This window comes from Pipistrellus hanaki, assembly GCF_964339955.1.
Source record: "Pipistrellus hanaki genome assembly, contig: scaffold_84, whole genome shotgun sequence".
Classification (NCBI taxonomy): domain Eukaryota; kingdom Metazoa; phylum Chordata; class Mammalia; order Chiroptera; family Vespertilionidae; genus Pipistrellus; species Pipistrellus hanaki.
The window spans coordinates 1-19,213 of NW_028182251.1; the positions used below are offsets into that span (position 1 = coordinate 1).

Below are 19,213 nucleotides of genomic sequence, written 5' to 3' on the forward strand. Positions count from 1 at the left end.
GGTCAAGGGCATGGACCTTGGTTGCGGGCACATCCCCAGTAGGGGCTGTGCAGGAGGCAGCCGATCGATGTTTCTAACTCTCTATCCCTCTCTCTTCCTCTCTGTAAAAATATTAATAAAATATATTTAAAAAAATAAAATAAAAACAATGCATATTCATGATTACACACATATTCATGAGCTGTGCGCATATTCATGAGCTGCGTGCATATGCATGAGGGGGCGTGCATATTCATGTCTGGCCTCTGGCCTCTCCCTGCCCAGCCCCAGCTGCAGGCAGACCTGCTCTGGTGGAAGAGGGGGAGCAGCTGGCAGCCCGTCTAGAAACTTCCAGACACCTGCTCCCGTGCCGTGCTCATCCTTAGGGACCATGACCCCCTCCAGGGCGTCCCCGCGCCCCAGAGGCCCCCGGAGAAATGCCAGCCAGCCCTACCTGTGCTCGGAGTCCCTGCTGCTCAGGTGAGCCGGGGGGCAGTGCCCATGGGGGGGCAGGGGTGTGGGGTTCGGGAGGGGGGTGGAGGGGCTGGCTCCCATCGGGCCTGAGGGCTGAGTCCCCATCCTGCTCAGGGAGACCCCCCCCCCCCAGGTGCCTGGGCACCTGCCCCCGGGGCAGCCTCTGCAGGTGCAGGGGGCAGGGGGATGGGGGTGGCACTGCCCTCTTGCCCTCTTCCTAGCCAGGGGCCCGATCCCCACCCCCCTGCACCTCCCCCCGCCCCCGGGCTCCCTGCCGGCCAGGCCCCGGGCGCCCCGGGTCCCTCCCTGGAGCTCAGGAGGCAGATAATCATCACATCTGTCTTCATAAGCCCGCGGCGTCTGCCGGCAGGGCCTGCGGGCGGCCGAGGTCTGTCCGCACTTGTCTGACGTGTGCAGGGTGGGTGAGCCCTCTGTGCCCTCCGAGGAGGCAGAGGGCAGAGCTGTCTTTCCAACAAGGACGGGGGGACCCTCTCCATCGCTGGAAAGCGTCTTCCCCGCGCCGGCCGGTGTGGCTCAGTGGGGCCGGCCTGCAGCCCGAAGGGTCCTGGGTTCCATTCCTGGTCCGCTCTGGCCCCGGGGCCCCTGGTCGGGGGCAGGGGGCTGGGGTGTGTGCAGGAGGCAGCCCATCGCTGAGTCTCTCTGCCATCGACGTTCCTCTCTGCCTCTCCCTCCCTCCCCTCTCTCTCTGAAAGTCAGTGGGAATGAACAGGAATAGCGACCATGAAATAACAGTCAAGCACATCCCTGAGGGACAGAGCCCTGCGGAGGGCGCCGATGCCACCCGCGGGGGGCCCTCAGGGCCTCAGGGGCGCCCCCGGGCGTTCCTGGGGTGGAGCTGCGGCTCGCGGGGAAATGAATTCTCCCAAAGAGCCGTGTCCCCGAGGTGCTGGCCCCCCTGCGTTCCCTCCTCCGCCTCCCGGAGGTCAGGTTTCCGAGGGACCCAGGCAGGATGGATGGCCGCGAGGGAGTCTCTGGGGCCAGCGTTTGGGTTTCTAGTCCATTTTATTTATTTCTATTTTTATTTTATGTCCTTGTTCGCTACACACGGAGCGGCCAGGTTATGAGGATCGCTGAAGGCATCGTCATCCGGCCCCTCCGTGTGTGTGTGTGTGTGTGTGTGTGTGTGTGTGAGTGTGTGTGTTAGAGGCCCGGTGCATGCATTCGTGCATGGGTGGGGTCCGGCCAGCCTGGCCAGGGGGAGGGGACATGGGCGGTTGGCCGGCCTGCCTGCTGGTCGGACTCCTGGCCGAGGGGACCGTGTGCATATTGGCCTTTTATTCTATAGGGTACACACAGAGTGGCCGGATTATTATGCGTTCAGAGATCATCCTCATCATCTGGCAACTCAGTGTGTGTGTGTGTGTATTAGAGGCCCGGTGCATGAATCCGTGCATGGGTGGGGTCCAGCCAGCCTGGCCAGGGGGAGGGGACATGGGCGGTTGGCCGGCTGCCTGCTGGTCGGACTCCTGGTCGAGGGGACCATGAGCACATTAACCTTTTATTCTATAGGATATGCACGGAGTGGCCAGATTATTATGCGTTCAGAGATCATCCTCATCTGGCCGCTCAGTGTTTTTCTGGATGTCAGAGAGGAAGGGGGAGGGAGAGAGAGGGAGAGAGAGAGAAACGCCCACGATGAGGGAGAATTAGGGACCGGCTGCTTCCCGCACGCCCCTCCCTGGGGATGTGCCCGCCACCCGGGCCTGGGGCCGGACGGGAATCGAACCCTGACCCCCTGGCGCCCAGGGGACGCTCGGCCACGGGGCCTGAGGCCGGGCTCTCTGTGTTTCCCGCCGAGCTGGGCGGCCCTGTGCCGGGCCCAGCCGCTCCTCGGGGCTGGGAGCGGCCGTGGGGCCACCGAAGGCGCTGCCCCGGCCCCTCTCATGGCGCCTTCGGGGGATGGCTCATCCCAGATGGGGGGCCCGCGCCGGCCCCCAGTGAGGGGGCCCCTGGCTGCAGGTGCTCCCCTTCTCCCTCCTCCCTCCCCCTCCCTCCCCTCCCTCCTCTCCCTCCTCTCCCCTTCCTTCCTCCCCCTCCTGCCCCCTCCCTCCCCTCCCTCCCCCTCCCTCCTCTCCCCTTCCCTCCCTACCCCCTCTCCTTCCTTCTCCTCCCTCCTCCCCTCCCTCCTCTCTCTCCTCTCCCCTTCTCCCTCCCCCTCCTCCCTCCCCTCCCTTCCTTCCTCCTCCCCTTCCCTCCCTCCTCCTCCTCCCCTTCTCTTCCCCCTCCCTCCTCCTTCTCCTTCCTTTCTCCTCCCTCCCTCCCCTTCTCCTCCCCGCCTCCTCTTCCCTCCCTCCCTTCCCCCTCCCTCCTCTCTCTCCTTCCTTTTCCTCCCTCCCTCCCCCTCCCTCCTCTCCCCTTCTCTCCCTCCCCCCTCTCCTTCCTTCTCCCCCCTCCCTCTCCCCTCTCCTCTCCCCCCTCCTTCCCCTCCCTTCTCCCCCCTTCCTCCCTCCTCCCCCTCCTCTCCCCTTCCCTCCCTCCTCCCTCTCCTTCCTTCTTCTCCTCCTCCCGCTCCCTCCCTGGGGCAGGCTGCACAGACCCCGCAGCGCCCCTGGCGGCCAGAGCGCGCGGTGCAGCCCCTGACCCCCCTCCCCTCCCTCCTCCGCGCAGGGAGGAGGGGCTGCCGGCGGACATGGGGGACAGCAGCGACCCCGAGCGCATCTTCCAGAGCCTGCAGTCCCAGAAGGACCTCATGGCCAACATCCGCTGCCGGCCCTGGGCCATGCGCCAGAAGCTGCGGGCGCTCCGGTGAGGCTGGGACGGTCGGACGGACGGTCGGACGGGCTGTGATGGGGCGGGGCTGTGGTGGACGGCTGGAGGCAGACCCTGTGCCATGGGCAGGCAGAGCCTCCGGGTATTTTTATGGATTTCAGGGAGGAAGGGAGAGGAAGAAAGAGAAAGAGAGGGATATAGCCTCAGGTGAGACATTTTTAAAAAATAACAACACTGCCGAAACCGGTGTGGCTCAGTGGATAGAGCGTCGGCCTGAAGGGTCCTGGGTTTGATTCCGGCCAAGGGCATGGACCTTGGTTGCGGGCACATCCCCGATGGGGGGCGTGCAGGAGGCAGCTGATGGATGATTCTCTCTCGTCGGTGTTTCTGACTCTCTATCCCTCTCCCTTCCTCTCTGTAAAAAATCAATAAAATATATTTAAAAAAAAATAACAACAACAACACACACACACACACACACAAAATCACAGAAAAAAAATCCTTTGTCCCCACAAGTGCCCCCCCCCGTCACTGGGGAAGCTAAGGCAGCTGGACGCTGACCCCTGACCCCTGACCCCTGACAGCGGGGACCAGATGGGAGCGGGGGTCCGGTCTGCATCTGGGCAGCGGCCCTGCCCGGGGGCTGTCCCCCACACCTCTGAGCCTGTGGTCAGTCCCCGGATGGGCACTGATCCCCGCTCCCCAGGGAGGCCCCTCTGTCCGCCCACCCTCCTCCCAGCTCAGCCACGCCCGCTCGCTCTCTCTCTCTCTCTCTCTCTGGCTCTCCTCCCTGATGGCTCCCGGGCCCTCCGAGGGGTGTGCCAGGCGGTGTGTGGGTGTGCACACCCCCTCTCTCCCTGCCCGGCATTAGGCTGATGGCGCCTTTTTGCCTTTTTCCCGAAGGAGGTGCTCTGAGTGCAGGGGGGCGGGTGGGGAGGGCCGGGGAGGGGCCGAGGCCCGGTCTGCTTCCAGGAATTCCAGAGGAGTGAGCTCGGATGGCCCCCATGGGAATGCCTCCCCTTCTCCCCCCAGAGAGCACACTCCCTCGGGGTGTGGCACCAACTTTGGCTGCAAGGTCAGTAAGGGACTCTCGGACGGACGGACAGCAGGGCGTGAGCAGGGAAGCTGGGACCCACCTCACGGGCAATGATGGGGCCTGTGTGGTCCTTGTGTCCACATCAGGAGATCGGTGTTACCCGGACCTACTGTGTGTTAGCGGGACCTACTGTGTGTTAGCGGGACCTACTGTGTGTTAGCCGGACCTACTGTGCGTTAGCCCAACCTACTGTGCGTTAGCCTGACCTACTGTGTGTTAGCGGGACCTACTGTGTGTTAACCGGACCTACTGTGTGTTAGTGGGACCCACTGTGTGTTAGCGGGACCTACTGTGCGTTAGCCCAACCTACTGTGCGTTAGCCTGACCTACTGTGTGTTAGCGGGACCTACTGTGTGTTAACCGGACCTACTGTGTGTTAGTGGGACCCACTGTGTGTTAGCGGGACCTACTGTGTGTTCCCATCACAGCACTCAGACCTGCAGAGAGTTTTTTTTTTTTTTAAATATATTTTATTAATTTTTTACAGAGAGGAAGGGAGAGGGATAGAGAGCCAGAAAAGTCAATGAGAGAGAAACATCGACCACCTGCCTCTTGCACACCCGCTACCGGGGATGCGCCCGCAACCAAGGTCCATGCCCTTGACCGGAATGGAACCTGGGACCTTTCAGTCCGCAGACCGACGCTCTATCCACTGAGCCACACCGGTTTCGGCTGCAGAGAGTTTCTGTGAGTGTCTGTGGACAGTTGCCGGGAAGCAGAGCCCCCACGGGTGGGGATGAGGCTCCGGAGAATGGGGTTCCCTCTGTGCTCACACGTCGCCCTCAGAGGAGGGACGCGGGCGGGTGACAGGAAGTCCCTGGGGGACGGACCAGGGAGGCGGGAGCAGGCAGAGCGGGGGCCCTGGGATTGGATAGAAGGTGACATGACGGACACACACTCAGGCGGGTGCAGGGACCGTGCACGTGGCCATGAGGGGTCTGTGGCCTCTGTCCTGGCGCCCAGCACCGCGGGCTGTGCCCTGAGGGGCCCGGGAAAAGGGGGGCACAGGGCACCCCGACCTCTCCAGGGGGTGTGACCCCAGAGGCAGACAGACGGACGGGCTCCGTGAGGGCAGAGGCCGACCTTGTCAGGGAGACGCCGGCCTGGGAGGGGACCCCCCACCCCTGCTTCTCGTCCCAGTTTAATGTCAGACCGCCCTGTGGGGGGCGCCAGGGCTCTGAGTCTGCGAGGCCGCCACACAGGCCTCCCCGGGGCCGTCAGGTCCGCACAGGCCCCTGGCGTCCACACGTGGAAATGGCCTCACAATTATCTCCCCATGACACCGGAGAGCCGTGGTTTGTGTGGCTTCCATTAAAGGGAAAAGGGGAAACAGTGAACAGAGACCTTGCTGGGTCCGTATAAGATATATACCACCACCCCCTATCCGAGACCGGTGTGGCTCAGTGGATAGAGCGTCGGCCTGCGGACTGAAGGGTCCCGGGTTCGATTCCGGTCAAGGGCATGGACCTTGGTTGCGGGCACATCCCCAGTGGGGGGTGTGGAGGAGGCAGCTGATGGATGTTTCTCTTTCATCGATGTTTCTAACCCTCTCTCCCTCTCCCTTCCTCTCTGAAATCAATAATATATATATATATATATATATATATATATATAATATATATTTTAAAATATTAAAAAAATATATATATAGACCCCTCCGCCCTCCATCTTGGATAACCACAGGCCTGATCTCTCAGAAAATACTTAAAACATATATATATATAAATATATATATATATATATATATATATATATATATATATATATATATATATGTGTGTGTGTGTGTGTGTGTGTGTGTGTACTTTTATTGATTTCAGAGAGAGGAAGGGAGAGGAAGAGAGAGAGAGAAGCGTCCATGATGAGAGAGAATCCCGGATCGGCTGCCTCCTGCACGCCCCCCACTGGGGATTGAGCCCGCCACCCAGGCCTGCGCCCTGACCATGAGGACAAAAGGGCAGAGCCTGCTACCGAGGTCCATGCCCTTGACCAGACTCGAACCCGAGACCTTTCTGTCCGCAGGCCGACGCTCTACCCACTGAGCCACACTGGCCTCGGCCGCGTCCCTCCTCTGATGGCGACGTGTGAGCACAGAGGGAACCCCATTCTCCGGAGCCTCCTCCCCACCCGTGGGGGCCCTGCTTCCCGGCAACTGTCCGCAGTTGGGCTCCAATAAACTCACAGAAATTCTTCACAGGTTTCCACGTTTTTGTTTTTTACATTAACACCAGGAATTGAACCCGGGGGACCCTTCGGTCCACAGGCCGAGGCTCTATCCACTGAGCCACACTGGCCAGGGCTCAGAACATCATATATATATAAAAAATCAATATATATATATATGTTTTTTTTTTTACAGAGAGGAAGAGAGAGGGATAGAGAGTTAGAGACATCGATGAGAGAGAAACATCCATCAGCTGCCTCTTGCACACACCCCCTGGGGATGTGCCTGCAACCCAAGGTACATGCCCTTGACCGGAATCAAACTCGGGACCTTTCAGTCCGCAGGCTGAGGCTCTGTCCACTGAGCCACACCGGCCAGAGCTCAGAACATTTAAAAAATATATATATATATTTTATTGATTTCTGTACAGAGTGGAAGGGAGAGAGATAGAGAGTTCAAAACATCAATGAGAGAGAGTCATTGATCAGCTGCCTCTTGCACACCCCCTACTGGGGATGTGCCCGCAACCCAAGGTCCATGCCCTTGACCGGAATCGAACTCGGGACCTTTCAGTCCGCAGGCTGAGGGTCTATCCACTGAGCCACACCGGCCAGAGCTCAGAACATCTTTTTTTTTTTTTTTTTTTTAAAGAGAGTTTCCCAGTAACCAGAACCCGGGAGATGTGAGCCCTGTGCGGAGGCACGCCCCCACCCCCACCCCCAGCGGCCGCCCCGGGGGACCGGGTCCTGTGCCTGCTGGACGGTCCCGCCTTCTGCAGAACCTGAATAACCACAGGCCTGATCTCTCAGAAAATACTTTAATATATTTTAGTATTTTAGCTCAGGGCCGCGTCTGTCGCCCCCGCCACCCCCCCCCCCGCAGGCGGGCCAAGGAGGTCGTGCTGCGGTTCGAGGGCCGGCTGACCAGGACCCGGGGCTACCAGGCAGCGGGCGCGGAGGTAAGGACCCCGAACCTCGGCCTCAGTCCCGGACACCGTCACGTGGCCATAGACCCATCCCGCCACTTCCTGACTCAGCCACCTCGCCTGGGGGGGGGGGGGGGTCTCCCTCACCAGGAGCTCTGGTAAAGAGAAAGGTACAGCCCCGGCAGGTGTGGCTCAGTGGGCAGAGCGTCGGCCTGCGGACCGAGGGGGTCCCGGGTTCGATTCCCCGGTCAAGGGCATGGGCCTCGGTGGCAGGCTCCTCCCTGGCCCGGACCCCTGGTCAGGGCTTGTGCAGGAGGCAACCCGTTGCTGTGTCTGCCTCACATCGATGTGTCGCTCTGGCTCTCCCCCTCCCTCCCACGCTCCCTAGAAATCAATGGGAAAATGTTCTCAAAACAAACAAAAAACACACGTCTTGAAACATTTAGCAATTGCATCTTTTTTTTAAAAAAAAAATATGTTTTATTGATTTTTTTTACAGAGAGGAAGGGAGAGGGACAGAGAGTTAGAAACATCGATGAGAGAGACACATCGACCAGCTGCCTCCTGCATAGCCCCCACTGGGGATGTGCCCACAACTAAGGCACAGGCTCTTGACCGGAATCGAACCTGGGACCCCTGAGTCTGCAGGCCGACGCTCTATCCACTGAGCCACACTGGTTAGGGCAGCAATTGCATCTTTTAAAAAATTTTTAAATTAAATTATTATCTTTGTGCATATACCATCGCCCCCCTCCCTCCTATACATGCCCTCTCTCCCCAGAGTTTTGTATCCATTGGTTGCACTTATAGGCATGTATACAAGTCCTTCGGTTGATCAATTGCATCTTTTTTTTTTTAAAAAAAAAATATATTTTATTGATTTTTGTACAGAGAGGAAGGGAGAGAGATAGTTAGAAACATCGATGAGAGTCATCGATCAGCTGCCTCTTGCACACCCCCTACTGGGGATGTGCCTGCAGCCAACGTACATGCCCCTGCCCGGAATTGAACCTGGGACCTTTCAGTCCGTAGACTGACGCTCTACCACTGAGCCACACCGGTCAGGGCAGCAATTGCATCTTAAGGGTGAAGTCCTCATTGAAGGCCTAAGGTGGTGCCGGGAGCCCCGCCCCCGTGCAGGACTGTGGCACCTGAGGTCAGAGGTCAGGGGTCATCGCTCTGACCCTGCCCCTCCCCCCCCCCCAGCTCTGGCGGAAGTCCGCGCGCCTGGCCTGTAACTTCGCGGTGCTCTTCATCCCCTGGGAGACGAGGATCAAGAAGATCGAGAGTGAGTGGGTGCTGGGCGGGGCGGGCGGGCAGCGGGGCTGGGGGTAAGGGGGGGGGTTGGGGAGGCCACGGGACACACACCCTGGATGACCCCGCTGGTCACAGGACACCGCAGGGGACACTGCCCACCCCCCACTGCAACCCGGGTGTCCCATCCGCTCATTCCCTGGACACCACACAGACCCAGAAGACTGGAGTGAAAAACTGTAGTGCCTGGCCGGTGTGGCCCAGTGGGTAGAGCGTCGGCCTGCAGACTGAAGGGTCCCGGGTTCGATTCCCGGTCAGGGCCTAGGCCCAGGTTCCAGGCTCCATCCCCAGTAGGGAGGGCGTGCAGGAGGCAGCCCAATCCATGATTCTCTCATGGATGTTTTCCCCTCTCCCTTCCTCTCTGAAATAAATATATATATATATATATATATATATATATATATATATATATATATATTTTTTTTTAAAAACACAAACTATATGCTGAAACCGGTGTGGCTCAGTGGATAGAGCGTCGGCCTGCGGGCTGAAGGATCCAGGGTTCGATTCCGGTCAAGGGCATGTACCTTGGTTGCAGGCACATCCCCAGTAGGGGGCGTGCAAGAGGCAGCTGATGGATGATTCTCTCTCATCGATGTGTCTAACTCTCTATCCGTCTCTCTTCCTCTCTGTAAAAAATCAATAAAATATATTTTAAAAAATAAAAATAAAAAAACACACAAACTATAGATCAATCAGAGAGGAAGGCGGGCAGTCGGAAAACAGAAACACACTGTCCCCCGCTGCTCCGAGACCTGTCGCTGTGGGGGCAGGTGACTCGGCTCTCTCTCTCCTCTCTCTCTCTCTCTCTCTCTCTCTCTCTCCCCTCCCCCCTCCACCCCCCAGGTCACTTTGGCTCCGGTGTGGCCTCCTACTTCATCTTCCTACGGTGGCTCTTTGGGGTCAACGTCGTGCTGGCCGTCATGACGGGGGCTTTCATCGTGGCCCCAGAGGTGAGCACCGTCCGGAAATCATTCGTCTTCCGATGAAGAAAAAAGGGCCCCTTAGAAAAACGTGCAGGGAATTCTCAAGACGGAGACCGATACACAGGACACACGGAACAGTGTAGCTTCTGGGGAGAGAAAAGGGTGCCATCGGTTCAAAAAGAACCGTTACAGCCCTGGCCGGTGTGGCTCAGTGGATAGAGTGCCGGCCTGCAGACCGAAGGGCCCCGGGTTCGGCTCCGGTCAAGGGCATGGTCCTTGGTTGTGGGCACGTCCCCGGCCCGGGCACTGGTTGGGGCATGTGCAAGAGGCAGCCCATCGATGTGTCTCTCTGTCTCTCCCTAAAAAATCAATGCGAAAATACCCTCGGGTGAGGATGAACAGCAAATAAAATAAGAAAAATAAGTAAAAAAAATAAATAAAAGAGCCGGGACAGCCCTACCCTGGGCCGCTCGCCCTCCCGATGGGGGTGGGGGTGGGAGTTGGAGGTTGGGGGGCCAGGGTGGGGGGTGCTGGGAGGAGCTGGCAGAGCTCGCACACAGTGAATCTGGCTCACAGGTTCTGAAATCATCCCCTACAATTCTTGTGTCCCAAGACACTGTTCTTCTCTGGAGTTTCCCCACCATTTTCATGAGTTTAATTTGACTTTGTGAATCCTCCCCCGAGGGCATTTCCCCATGGATTTTTAGGGAGCGTGGATAAGAGAGAGGAAGAGACTGGGAGAGAGACACATCGATGGGAGAGAGACACATCGATGGGCTGCCTCCTAACCCTAAGCCGACCAGGGGCTTGTACCTGGCTCGAACCCCAGACCCTTCGGTCCTCAGGCCTGTGCTCTACCCACTGAGCCGCCCGGGCCAGGGCGATCCCCTCCTCTCCCCCCATTTCAGTAAAAGCGAAGCGCATTCAGCTCTCAGCCCTCCAAGGAGTCCTCCCTGTGCACATCAAACCTTCCCAACCCAACTTGATCCTAAGAGGTGGATGGACGGAAGACCATGGGGGCCATTCCGAGCCCTCGGGGAGCCCCGGGCCCTCAGCGGTCCCCCCAAAGGAAACACGTGCAGCCCTGACCCCGCAGGAAGGACTTCCGGGCCACGCCGCTCATGTCCCGTCAGCCAGGGATGGGCGGAAACCCGCCCCCCTGACCCCGGGAAATCTCGCGAGACCTCCCTTCACCTGACGACCCCTCACGTGACGTCCCCTCGCGCTACGTCCTCTGGCAACGTCCTCTCACGCCACGTCCTCTCGCGTGACGTCCCCTCGCCTCACGTCCTCTCGCGTGACATCCCCTTGCCTGACGTCCTCTCTCATGATGTCCTTTCACACCATGTCCCCTCGCCTTACATCCTCTCATGTGACGTCCCCTCATGTGACGTCCCCTCGCCTGACGTCCTCTCATGTGACATCCCCTCGCCTGACGTCCCCTCATGTGACGTCCCCTCGCCTGACGTCCCCTCATGTGACGTCCCGTCATGTGACGTCCTCTTGCATGACGGCCCCTCACACCATGTACTCTCGCGTGACGCCCTCTCTCCCCAGCTCATCGCCGGCCAGCCCTTCGGGAGCACCCCCAGCAAGAGCGTCCCCGCGGCGCAGGCCGCCTCCGCCCAGGACCTGGACACCGTGTGGTCCCTGGGGGTGAGCGGCGGCCGGAGGGCGGTGGCGGCGGTGATGGTGATGGCGGTGGCGATGGGGATGGTGTTGGTGATGGTGGTGATGGTGATGGTGGTGATGGTGGTGGTGATGGTGATGGTGGTGGTGATGGTGATGGCGGTGGCGATGGTGGTGATGGTGGTGGTGATGGTGGTGGTGATGGTGATGGTGATGGTGATGGCGGTGGTGATGGCGGTGGTGATGGTGATGGTGGTGGTGGTGGTGGTGATGGTGACGGTGGTGATGGTGATGGTGATGGTGATGGTGGTAATGGTGGTGGTGATGGTGATGGTGATGATGGTGATGGTGATGGTGATGGTGGTGGTGGTGGTGGTGATGGTGATGGCGGTGGTGATGGCGGTGGTGATGGCGATGGCGGTGGTGATGGCGGTGATGGTGGTGATGGTGATGGTGGTGATGGTGGTGATGGCGGTGATGGTGATGGCGGTGATGGTGATGGCGGTGATGGTGATGGTGGTGATGGTGATGGCGGTGATGGTGATGGTGATGGTAGTAATGGTGGTGGTGATGGCGGTGATGGTGATGGTGATGGTGGTGATGGTGGTGATGGTGATGGTGATGGCGATGGCGATGGCGGTGGTGATGGCGGTGATGGTGGTGATGGTGGTGATGGTGATGGTGGTGGTGATGGTGGTGATGGTGATGGTGATGATGGTGATGGTGGTGGTGATGGTGGTGGTGATGGTGATGGCGGTGGTGATGGCGGTGATGGTGGTGATGGTGATGGTGGTGATGGCGGTGATGGTGACGATGGTGATGGTGATGGTGGTGATGGTGGTGGTGATGGTGATGGTGATGATGGTGATGGTGATGGTGGTGATGGTGGTGGTGATGGTGATGGTGGTGGTGATGGCGGTGATGGTGACGGTGACGATGGTGATGGTGATGGTGATGATGGTGATGGTGATGGTGGTGATGGTGATGGTGGTGGTGGTGGTGGTGATGGTGATGGTGGTGATGGCGATGGCGGTGGTGATGGCGGTGATGGTGATGGTGGTGGTGGTGATGGTGATGGCGGTGATGGTGGTGGTGATGGTGATGGTGATGATGGTGATGGTGATGGTGGTGATGGTGGTGGTGATGGTGATGGTGGTGATGGTGATGGTGGTGGTGATGGTGGTGATGGTGGTGGTGATGGTGATGGTGATGATGGTGATGGTGATGGTGGTGATGGTGGTGGTGATGGTGATGGTGGTGATGGCGATGGCGGTGGTGATGGCGGTGATGGTGATGGTGGTGGTGGTGATGGTGATGGCGGTGATGGTGATGGCGGTGATGGTGATGGCGGTGATGGTGATGGCAGTGATGGCGGTGGTGATGGCGATGGCGATGGCGATGGCGGTGGTGATGGCGGTGATGGTGATGGTGGTGATGGTGATGGCGGTGATGGTGATGGCGGTGATGGTGATGGCGGTGGTGGTGATGGTGATGGCCGTGGTGATGGTGATGGCGGTGGTGGTGATGGTGGTGGTGATGGTGGTGGGCGGGTGTTGGACCGGCCTGCTCCGGCCCCACCGGGCTGACAGGCGCGGTGCGGCCCCGCAGGGCTACCTCCAGTCCTCCGTCCTCTTCTACGGCTTCTACGGCCGGGAGCGGCGCATCGGGAGAGCGGGCTACCGGCTGCCGCTGGCCTACTTCCTGGTGGGGATGGCCGTGTTCGCCTACAGCTTCCTCGTGCTCCTCCGAAAGTACGGGTCCCCTTCCCCGCCGCCCGCCCTGACCCTGCGGCCCCCGCGCCCACCCGGTGACACCCAGCCAGACGTGTGCATGGATCCCTGAGAGGGAGGGAGGGGGGGGAGAGAAACATCCACGAGGAGAGAGAATCACTGATGGGCTGCCTCCTGCGCGCCCCCTGCTGGGGATCCAGCCCTGACCCACAGGGTCCCAGGGGGGCGCTAACCACTGAGCCACACGGGCTGGGCGCGATGCCCGTGTCCACCAGCTCTCCCCGGGCAGCTCCCGTGTGGGGTGCGGAGGGAGCAGAATGAAAGGGACTTAGCAGGCTGGACACAGCGGGGTGGGGGGTACCCTCAGGGCAGAGGCCCTGGGAAGACTGATGTTCTCAAAGGAAAGAATTTTGTTTCACAGGAGCCCCGCTGGGCGAGGCTCAGGGGTTGAGTGTCGACCTAAGAACCAGGAGGTCAGGGTTCGATTCCCGGTCAGGGCACAGGCCCCGGGTTGCAGGCTCCATCCCCAGTGAGGGGCGTGCAGAAGGCAGCCGATCCATGATGCTCTCTCATCGTGGATGTTTCTCTCTCTCTCTCTCTCTCTCTCTCTCTCTCTCCCTCCCTTATTCTCTGAGATCAATTAAAAAAAAAAAAAAAGAAAAGGTAGCCGAAACCGGTTTGGCTCAGTGGATAGAGCGCCGGCCTGCAGACTGAAGGGTCCCGGGTTCGATTCCCGTCAAGGGCATGTGCCTTGGTTGCGGGCACATCCCCAGTGGGCGGGGGGGGGGGAGTGCAGGAGGCAGCTGATGGATGTTTCTCTCTCATCGATGTTTCTGACTATCTCCCTTCCTCTCTATAAAAAAATCAATAAAATATATATATTTTTAAAAAGGTAAAAAAAAAAAAATGATTTCACAGTCACCGCTGCACAAGGTGGCACGGGCTGGCTCAGTGCCCACCCAGTGTCACCCAACCACAGGCCTTGGCCATGTCTCCATGTCCCCATGTCCCCAGGGGCCCGGGTGGGGCGGGCCTGGTGATGCTCCGGCCGCCACCAGGGGGCAGCACCTGGCACCTGTGGTCCCGTTGACAGGATGGCCAAGAACTCCCGCCTGAGCCTCGCCAGCGCCTCCAGCGACAACTACACCTTCTGCTGGCGCGTGTTCTGCGCCTGGGACTACCTCATCGGGAACCCCGAGGCCGCCGAGAGTAAAGCGGCTGCCATCGTGAACAGCATCCGGGTGAGCGGGCCGGGCAGGCCCTGGGGTAGGGCCTGGGGCCCCGGGCACAGAGTCCCTGCAGTTCAGACCAGCGTGGCCAGAGCAAGTGGCATCGGACGTGCCTCGGTCCAGTCCATACAGTGTGGGGTGTGCAGGAGGCAGCTGATCCGTGATTCTCTCCCCTCCTCAATGTTTCTCTCTCCCTCTCCTTTCCTTTCTGGAAGTAAATATTGGAACTCCTGTTTATTTCTATTTTGTTTTTTTAAATATATATTTTTATTGGTCTCTTAGAGTAGGGGTGTCGAACTCAATCAGAGAAGGGGCCAAAATCTAAAATCCAGCCTAAATCGCGGGCCGAATGGTTTACTGAACAGTCATAAACTGACAATGTCATAAACTGACAGCGGAGTGCAGTGATGACAGCGCGGTGCGGGCCACATTGCAAGGCCTTGCGGGCTGGATTTGGCCCGCGGGCCTTGTGTTTGACACATGTGTCTTAGAGGAAGGGAGAAGGGGAGAGAGAGAAACATCCATAAGGAGAGAGAATCATGGACCGGCTGCCTCCTGCACACCCCCCACTGGGGATGGAGCCTGCAACCCGGACGTGTGCCCTGACTGGGAATCGAACCCTGACCTCCTGGTTCCTAGGTCGATGCTCAACCGCAGAACCACACTCCCAGCCTGGCTGATTTTTTAGTTCCTCTCTCTAAAATGTTAATGTGCATATTTTGGGTCATTTGCATAACGTGGCCTGAGGTTCTCCAGCCTGGCACCAGGGCAGGGGGCATGGCCTGTGGCCCCCTGCTCCGGCCCAGTGCCATGCAGCCTTAGGTCCCTGCTAATTGCTCATTAAGGCTCTTTGGGAACTCAGCCTCTACTGTGGTCGAAGCCATCTTGTGTTATGGTGTGACGGTCAATTTGCATATCCCTTTTTATTAGATAGGATTGCCCCTAAATACTATGCTCCTAGCTCCTAATAGGATATTGTAAAAATTAAGTTACGACTCTTTAAAAAAAAAAAAAAAAATATATATATATATATATATATATATATATATATATATATATATATATTTTATTGATTTTTCACAGAGAGGAAGGGAGAGGGATAGAGAGTTCGAAACATTGATGCGAGAGAAACATCAACCAGCTGCCTCCTGCACACCCCCCACCAGGGATGTGCCCGCAACCAAGGTACATACCCTTGACTGGAATTGAACCTGGGACCTTTCAGTCCGTAGGCCGACGCTCTATCCATTGAGCCAAACTGGTTTCTGAAAGTTATGACATTTTTATTAGAGTGTTTTTTTACATACAAAATATTCATTGTGGGCTGCATGCAGTCCATGGGCTGTGAGTGTGACATGCTTGCACTAAAACATTTCCGATCATGGAATACATGTCAAGGTTTACAGTTAAGACGCTTTATGGGTCTCTCCCTGCAGGAGGCAATCCTGGAAGAACAGGAAAAGAAGAAAAGCAAGAACCTGTAGGTGCCCAGGCCTGATCGACGCCTAACAGCTCCCCTGCTGGCCCGATTGCCCCTAACTGCCCTCCCCTGCCCGCCTAGTCACCCCTAACTGCCCTCCCTTGCCAGCCCTATCACTCCTAACTGCCCTCCCCCGACAGCCTAGTCACCCCTAACTGCCCTCCCTTCCAGCCTTATCACCCCTAACTGCCCTCCCCTGCCCCACCCCTAACTGCCCACCCCTAACTGCCCTCCCCCGACAGCCTAGTCACCCCTAACTGCCCTCCCCTGCCCACTTAGTCACCCCTAACTGTCCTCCCCTGCAGGCCTGATCACCCACAAATGCCCTCCCCTGCCAGCCATCTTGTAGCAGCCATCTTATGTCCACTTGTGTGTTGGAGTGATCATCAATTTGCATATTACCTCTTTATTATATAGGAGAGACCCAGTGCACAAAATTTTTGCACAGGGGGGTGGGTCCATCAGCCGGCCTGCACCCTCTTGCAGTCTGGGACTGCTGGCTCCTAACCACTTGCCTGCTTGCCTGATTGCCCCTAGTGACTGCTGGCCTGTCTGATTGCCCCTAATCGCTTGCCTGCCTGCCTGATCACCCCTAACTGCTGACCTGCCTGCCTGATCGCCCCTAACGATTCTGCTTGCCTGCCTGATCGCCCCTAATGACTGCCGGCCTGTCTGATTGCCCCTAATCGCTTGCCTGCCTGCCTGATCGCCCCTAACTGCTGACCTGCCTGCCTGATCGCCCCTAACGATTCTGCTTGCCTGCCTGATCGCCCCTAATGACTGCCGGCCTGTCTGATTGCCCCTAATCGCTTGCCTGCCTGCCTGATCGCTCCCTAACCACCTCTGCCATCCAGAAGGACATCTCAGAAGGTTGTTCGGCTGTCTAATTAGTATATTATAGCTTTTACTATTACAGGCTTTTATTGAATTCAGAGAGGAGAGAGATAGCAATATCCATGAGGAGATGGATCGGCTGCCTCCTCCGTGTCCCCTGCTGGGGATCGAGCCCACCACCTGGGCCTGCGCCCTTGGCCAGACATCGAACCTGGGACCCCTTCGGTCCGCAGGCCGATGCTCTATCCACTGAGCCACCCCAGCCAGGGCGTCCGGGTACCAGACTCTTGTTGACGTGCCTTTCGGGGTGACGTCTCGGACCTGGGGTTCTTCTCGAGGTTCTGGGGGCCACGTTGGGAGGTGGGGCCATCCCGGGAGAAGGCAGGTCCCCGAGGACAGACAGACAGACGCACCTGCTCACGCCCGCCGCCTCCTCCGCGCAGGGCGGTGACCGTCTGCCTGCGGGCCCTGGCCAACGTGCTGGTGCTGCTGTCGCTGGCCGGGAGCATCTATCTCATCTACTTCGTGGTGGAGCGGTCGCAGCGGCTGGAGCAGTCCAAGAAGGAGCTGACGCTCTGGGAGAAGAATGAGGTACCGGGGTGGCCCCTCCCGACCCCCTGCTTCCCGGCATGCCTTCCCCGGGGGCATGGAGATGCCGCTGGTCCCAGAGCAGGAGCCGGGCCAGGCCGTGGGCAGGGCCGAGTGTCTCCTGGGTCTGTGTTAGGAAGACGTTCATTCAAAACAGCCTTGTTGCCGAAACCGGTCTGGCTCAGTGGTAGAGCGTCGGTCTGCGGACTGAAAGGTCCCAGGTTCGATTCTGGTCAGGGGCATGGACCTTGGTTGCGGGCACATCCCCGGTGGGGGGTGTGCAAGAGGCAGCTGGTCGATGTTTCTCTCTCATCGACGTTTCTAGCTCTCTATCTCTCTCCCTTTCTCTCTGTTAAAAATCAATAATATATATATATGTGTATATATATATATATATATATATATATATATATATATATATATATAAAACATTCAAAATTGCCTTGCGCCCCGGCCAGTGTTGCTCAGTGGGTAGAGCATCGGCCTAAGGACCGAAGGGAACCGGGTGGGTTCGATTCTGGTCAAGGGCACATACCTCGGTGGCAGGCTCCTCCCCGGCCTGGGCCCTTCCTGGTCAGGGCAAGTGCAGGAGGCAACCCATCAGGTGTCTCTCTCCGTCGATGTTTCTCTCTCTGTCTCTCCTCTCTTCCATATCTCTCTAAAAAATCAATAGGAAAATATCCTCAGGTGAGGATTAACAACAATAAAACACCTTCATGGCCCTCACCAGTGTGGCTCGGTGGACAGAGCATCGGCCTGCAGACTGAAGGGTCCCGGGTTCGAATCCGGTCAAGGGCATGCGCCTTGGTTTCGGGCACATCCCCAGTCCGAAGTATGTGTGTGTGTGTGGGGGTGGGGAAGGGTCAGTGTAAGCACAGTCTCCAGACGGCCGAAGCCGTGGCGCCTCCCTGTGGTCTTTTGCAAAAAGCTAAGTAGCAGCCCTGGCCACTGTGGCTCAGTGGGTAGAGTGCTGGCCTTCGGGTTCGATTCCTGCTCAGGGCACACGCCTGGGTTGCGAGCTCGATACCAATGTGGGGCGTGCAGGAGGCAGCCGATCCATGATTCTCTCTCATCATGGATGTTTCTCTCTCTCCCTCTCCCTTCGTCTCTGAAATCAATAAAAATATTATTTATTTATTTATTTATTTTTAAATATATATATATATATTTTTTTTTTAAAAATATATATTTTATTGATTTTGTACAGAGACGAAGGGAGAGAGATAGAGAATTAGAAACATCGATGATAGAGAGTCATCGATCAGCCGCCTCCTGCACGCCCCCTACTGGGGATGTGCCCGCAACCAAAGTACATGCCCCTGACCGGAATCGAACCCGGGATCCTTCAGTTCCCAAGCCAATGCTCTATCCACTGAGCCAAACCGGTTTCGGCCTATTTTAAAATATATTTTATTGATTTTTCACGGAGAGGAAGGGAGAGGGATAAAGAGTTGGAAACATCAATGAGAGAGAGTCATCGATCAGCCGCCTCTTGCACACCCCCCACTGGGGATGCGCCCGCAACCGAGGTGCATGCCCTTGACGGGAATCGAACCTGGGACCTTTCACTCTGCAGGCCGACGCTCTATCCACTGAGCCACACAGGTTTTGGCTAAAAATATATTTTAAAAGAATAGGAAAAAAGCTAACTAGCAGAGGGGGTAAAAGCCGCCTGGCCCCAGGCCGGGCTGAGGGCAGATGACGGCGACAGGAGGGGAGGGGGGAGGGGAGGGGAGTGGTGCCCGGGCCCTCGCCCACACGTGTTCCGTCCCCGCAGGTGAGCGTGGTGGTCTCCCTGGTGACCATGATCGCGCCCTCGGCCTTCGACCTCATCTCCGCCCTGGAGATGTACCACCCGCGGACCACACTGCGGTTCCAGCTGGCTAGGTGGGTGCCTGCGGGCGGCGCCGGGTGTGAGTCCCCCTCTGTGTCCCCCGGGGGGAACCCCAGTCCATTGAGCCAAGGCTGCCCCCCCCCCCCCCAGTCCCCCAGACTTAGCTCAGCCCGCCGGCCGGCGTGGCTCCGCGGTTTAGTGTTGACCTAGGAACCAGTAGGTCACGGGTTCGATTCCCGGTCAGGCCTCATGCCCGGATTACGGGCTCCATCCCCAGTGAG

At 58.0% G+C, this 19,213-nt stretch overlaps 1 protein-coding gene across 1 annotated transcript in view; it reads left to right on the top strand.

Moving 5' to 3' along the window:
- Positions 1-370: 370 nt before the first annotated feature.
- The window catches only part of TMC3 (transmembrane channel like 3), a gene marked incomplete at both ends in the record, with an annotated part of 42,165 nt that continues 23,322 nt past the window's right edge, over positions 371-19,213 (top strand). Inside the window, 11 exon segments of the mRNA XM_084907445.1 lie at positions 371-459; positions 3,082-3,219; positions 7,326-7,401; positions 8,575-8,656; positions 9,529-9,635; positions 11,166-11,264; positions 12,846-12,988; positions 14,061-14,208; positions 15,633-15,676; positions 16,954-17,101; positions 18,876-18,985. Coding sequence (XP_084763571.1) covers positions 371-459; positions 3,082-3,219; positions 7,326-7,401; positions 8,575-8,656; positions 9,529-9,635; positions 11,166-11,264; positions 12,846-12,988; positions 14,061-14,208; positions 15,633-15,676; positions 16,954-17,101; positions 18,876-18,985 — 1,184 coding nt within the window.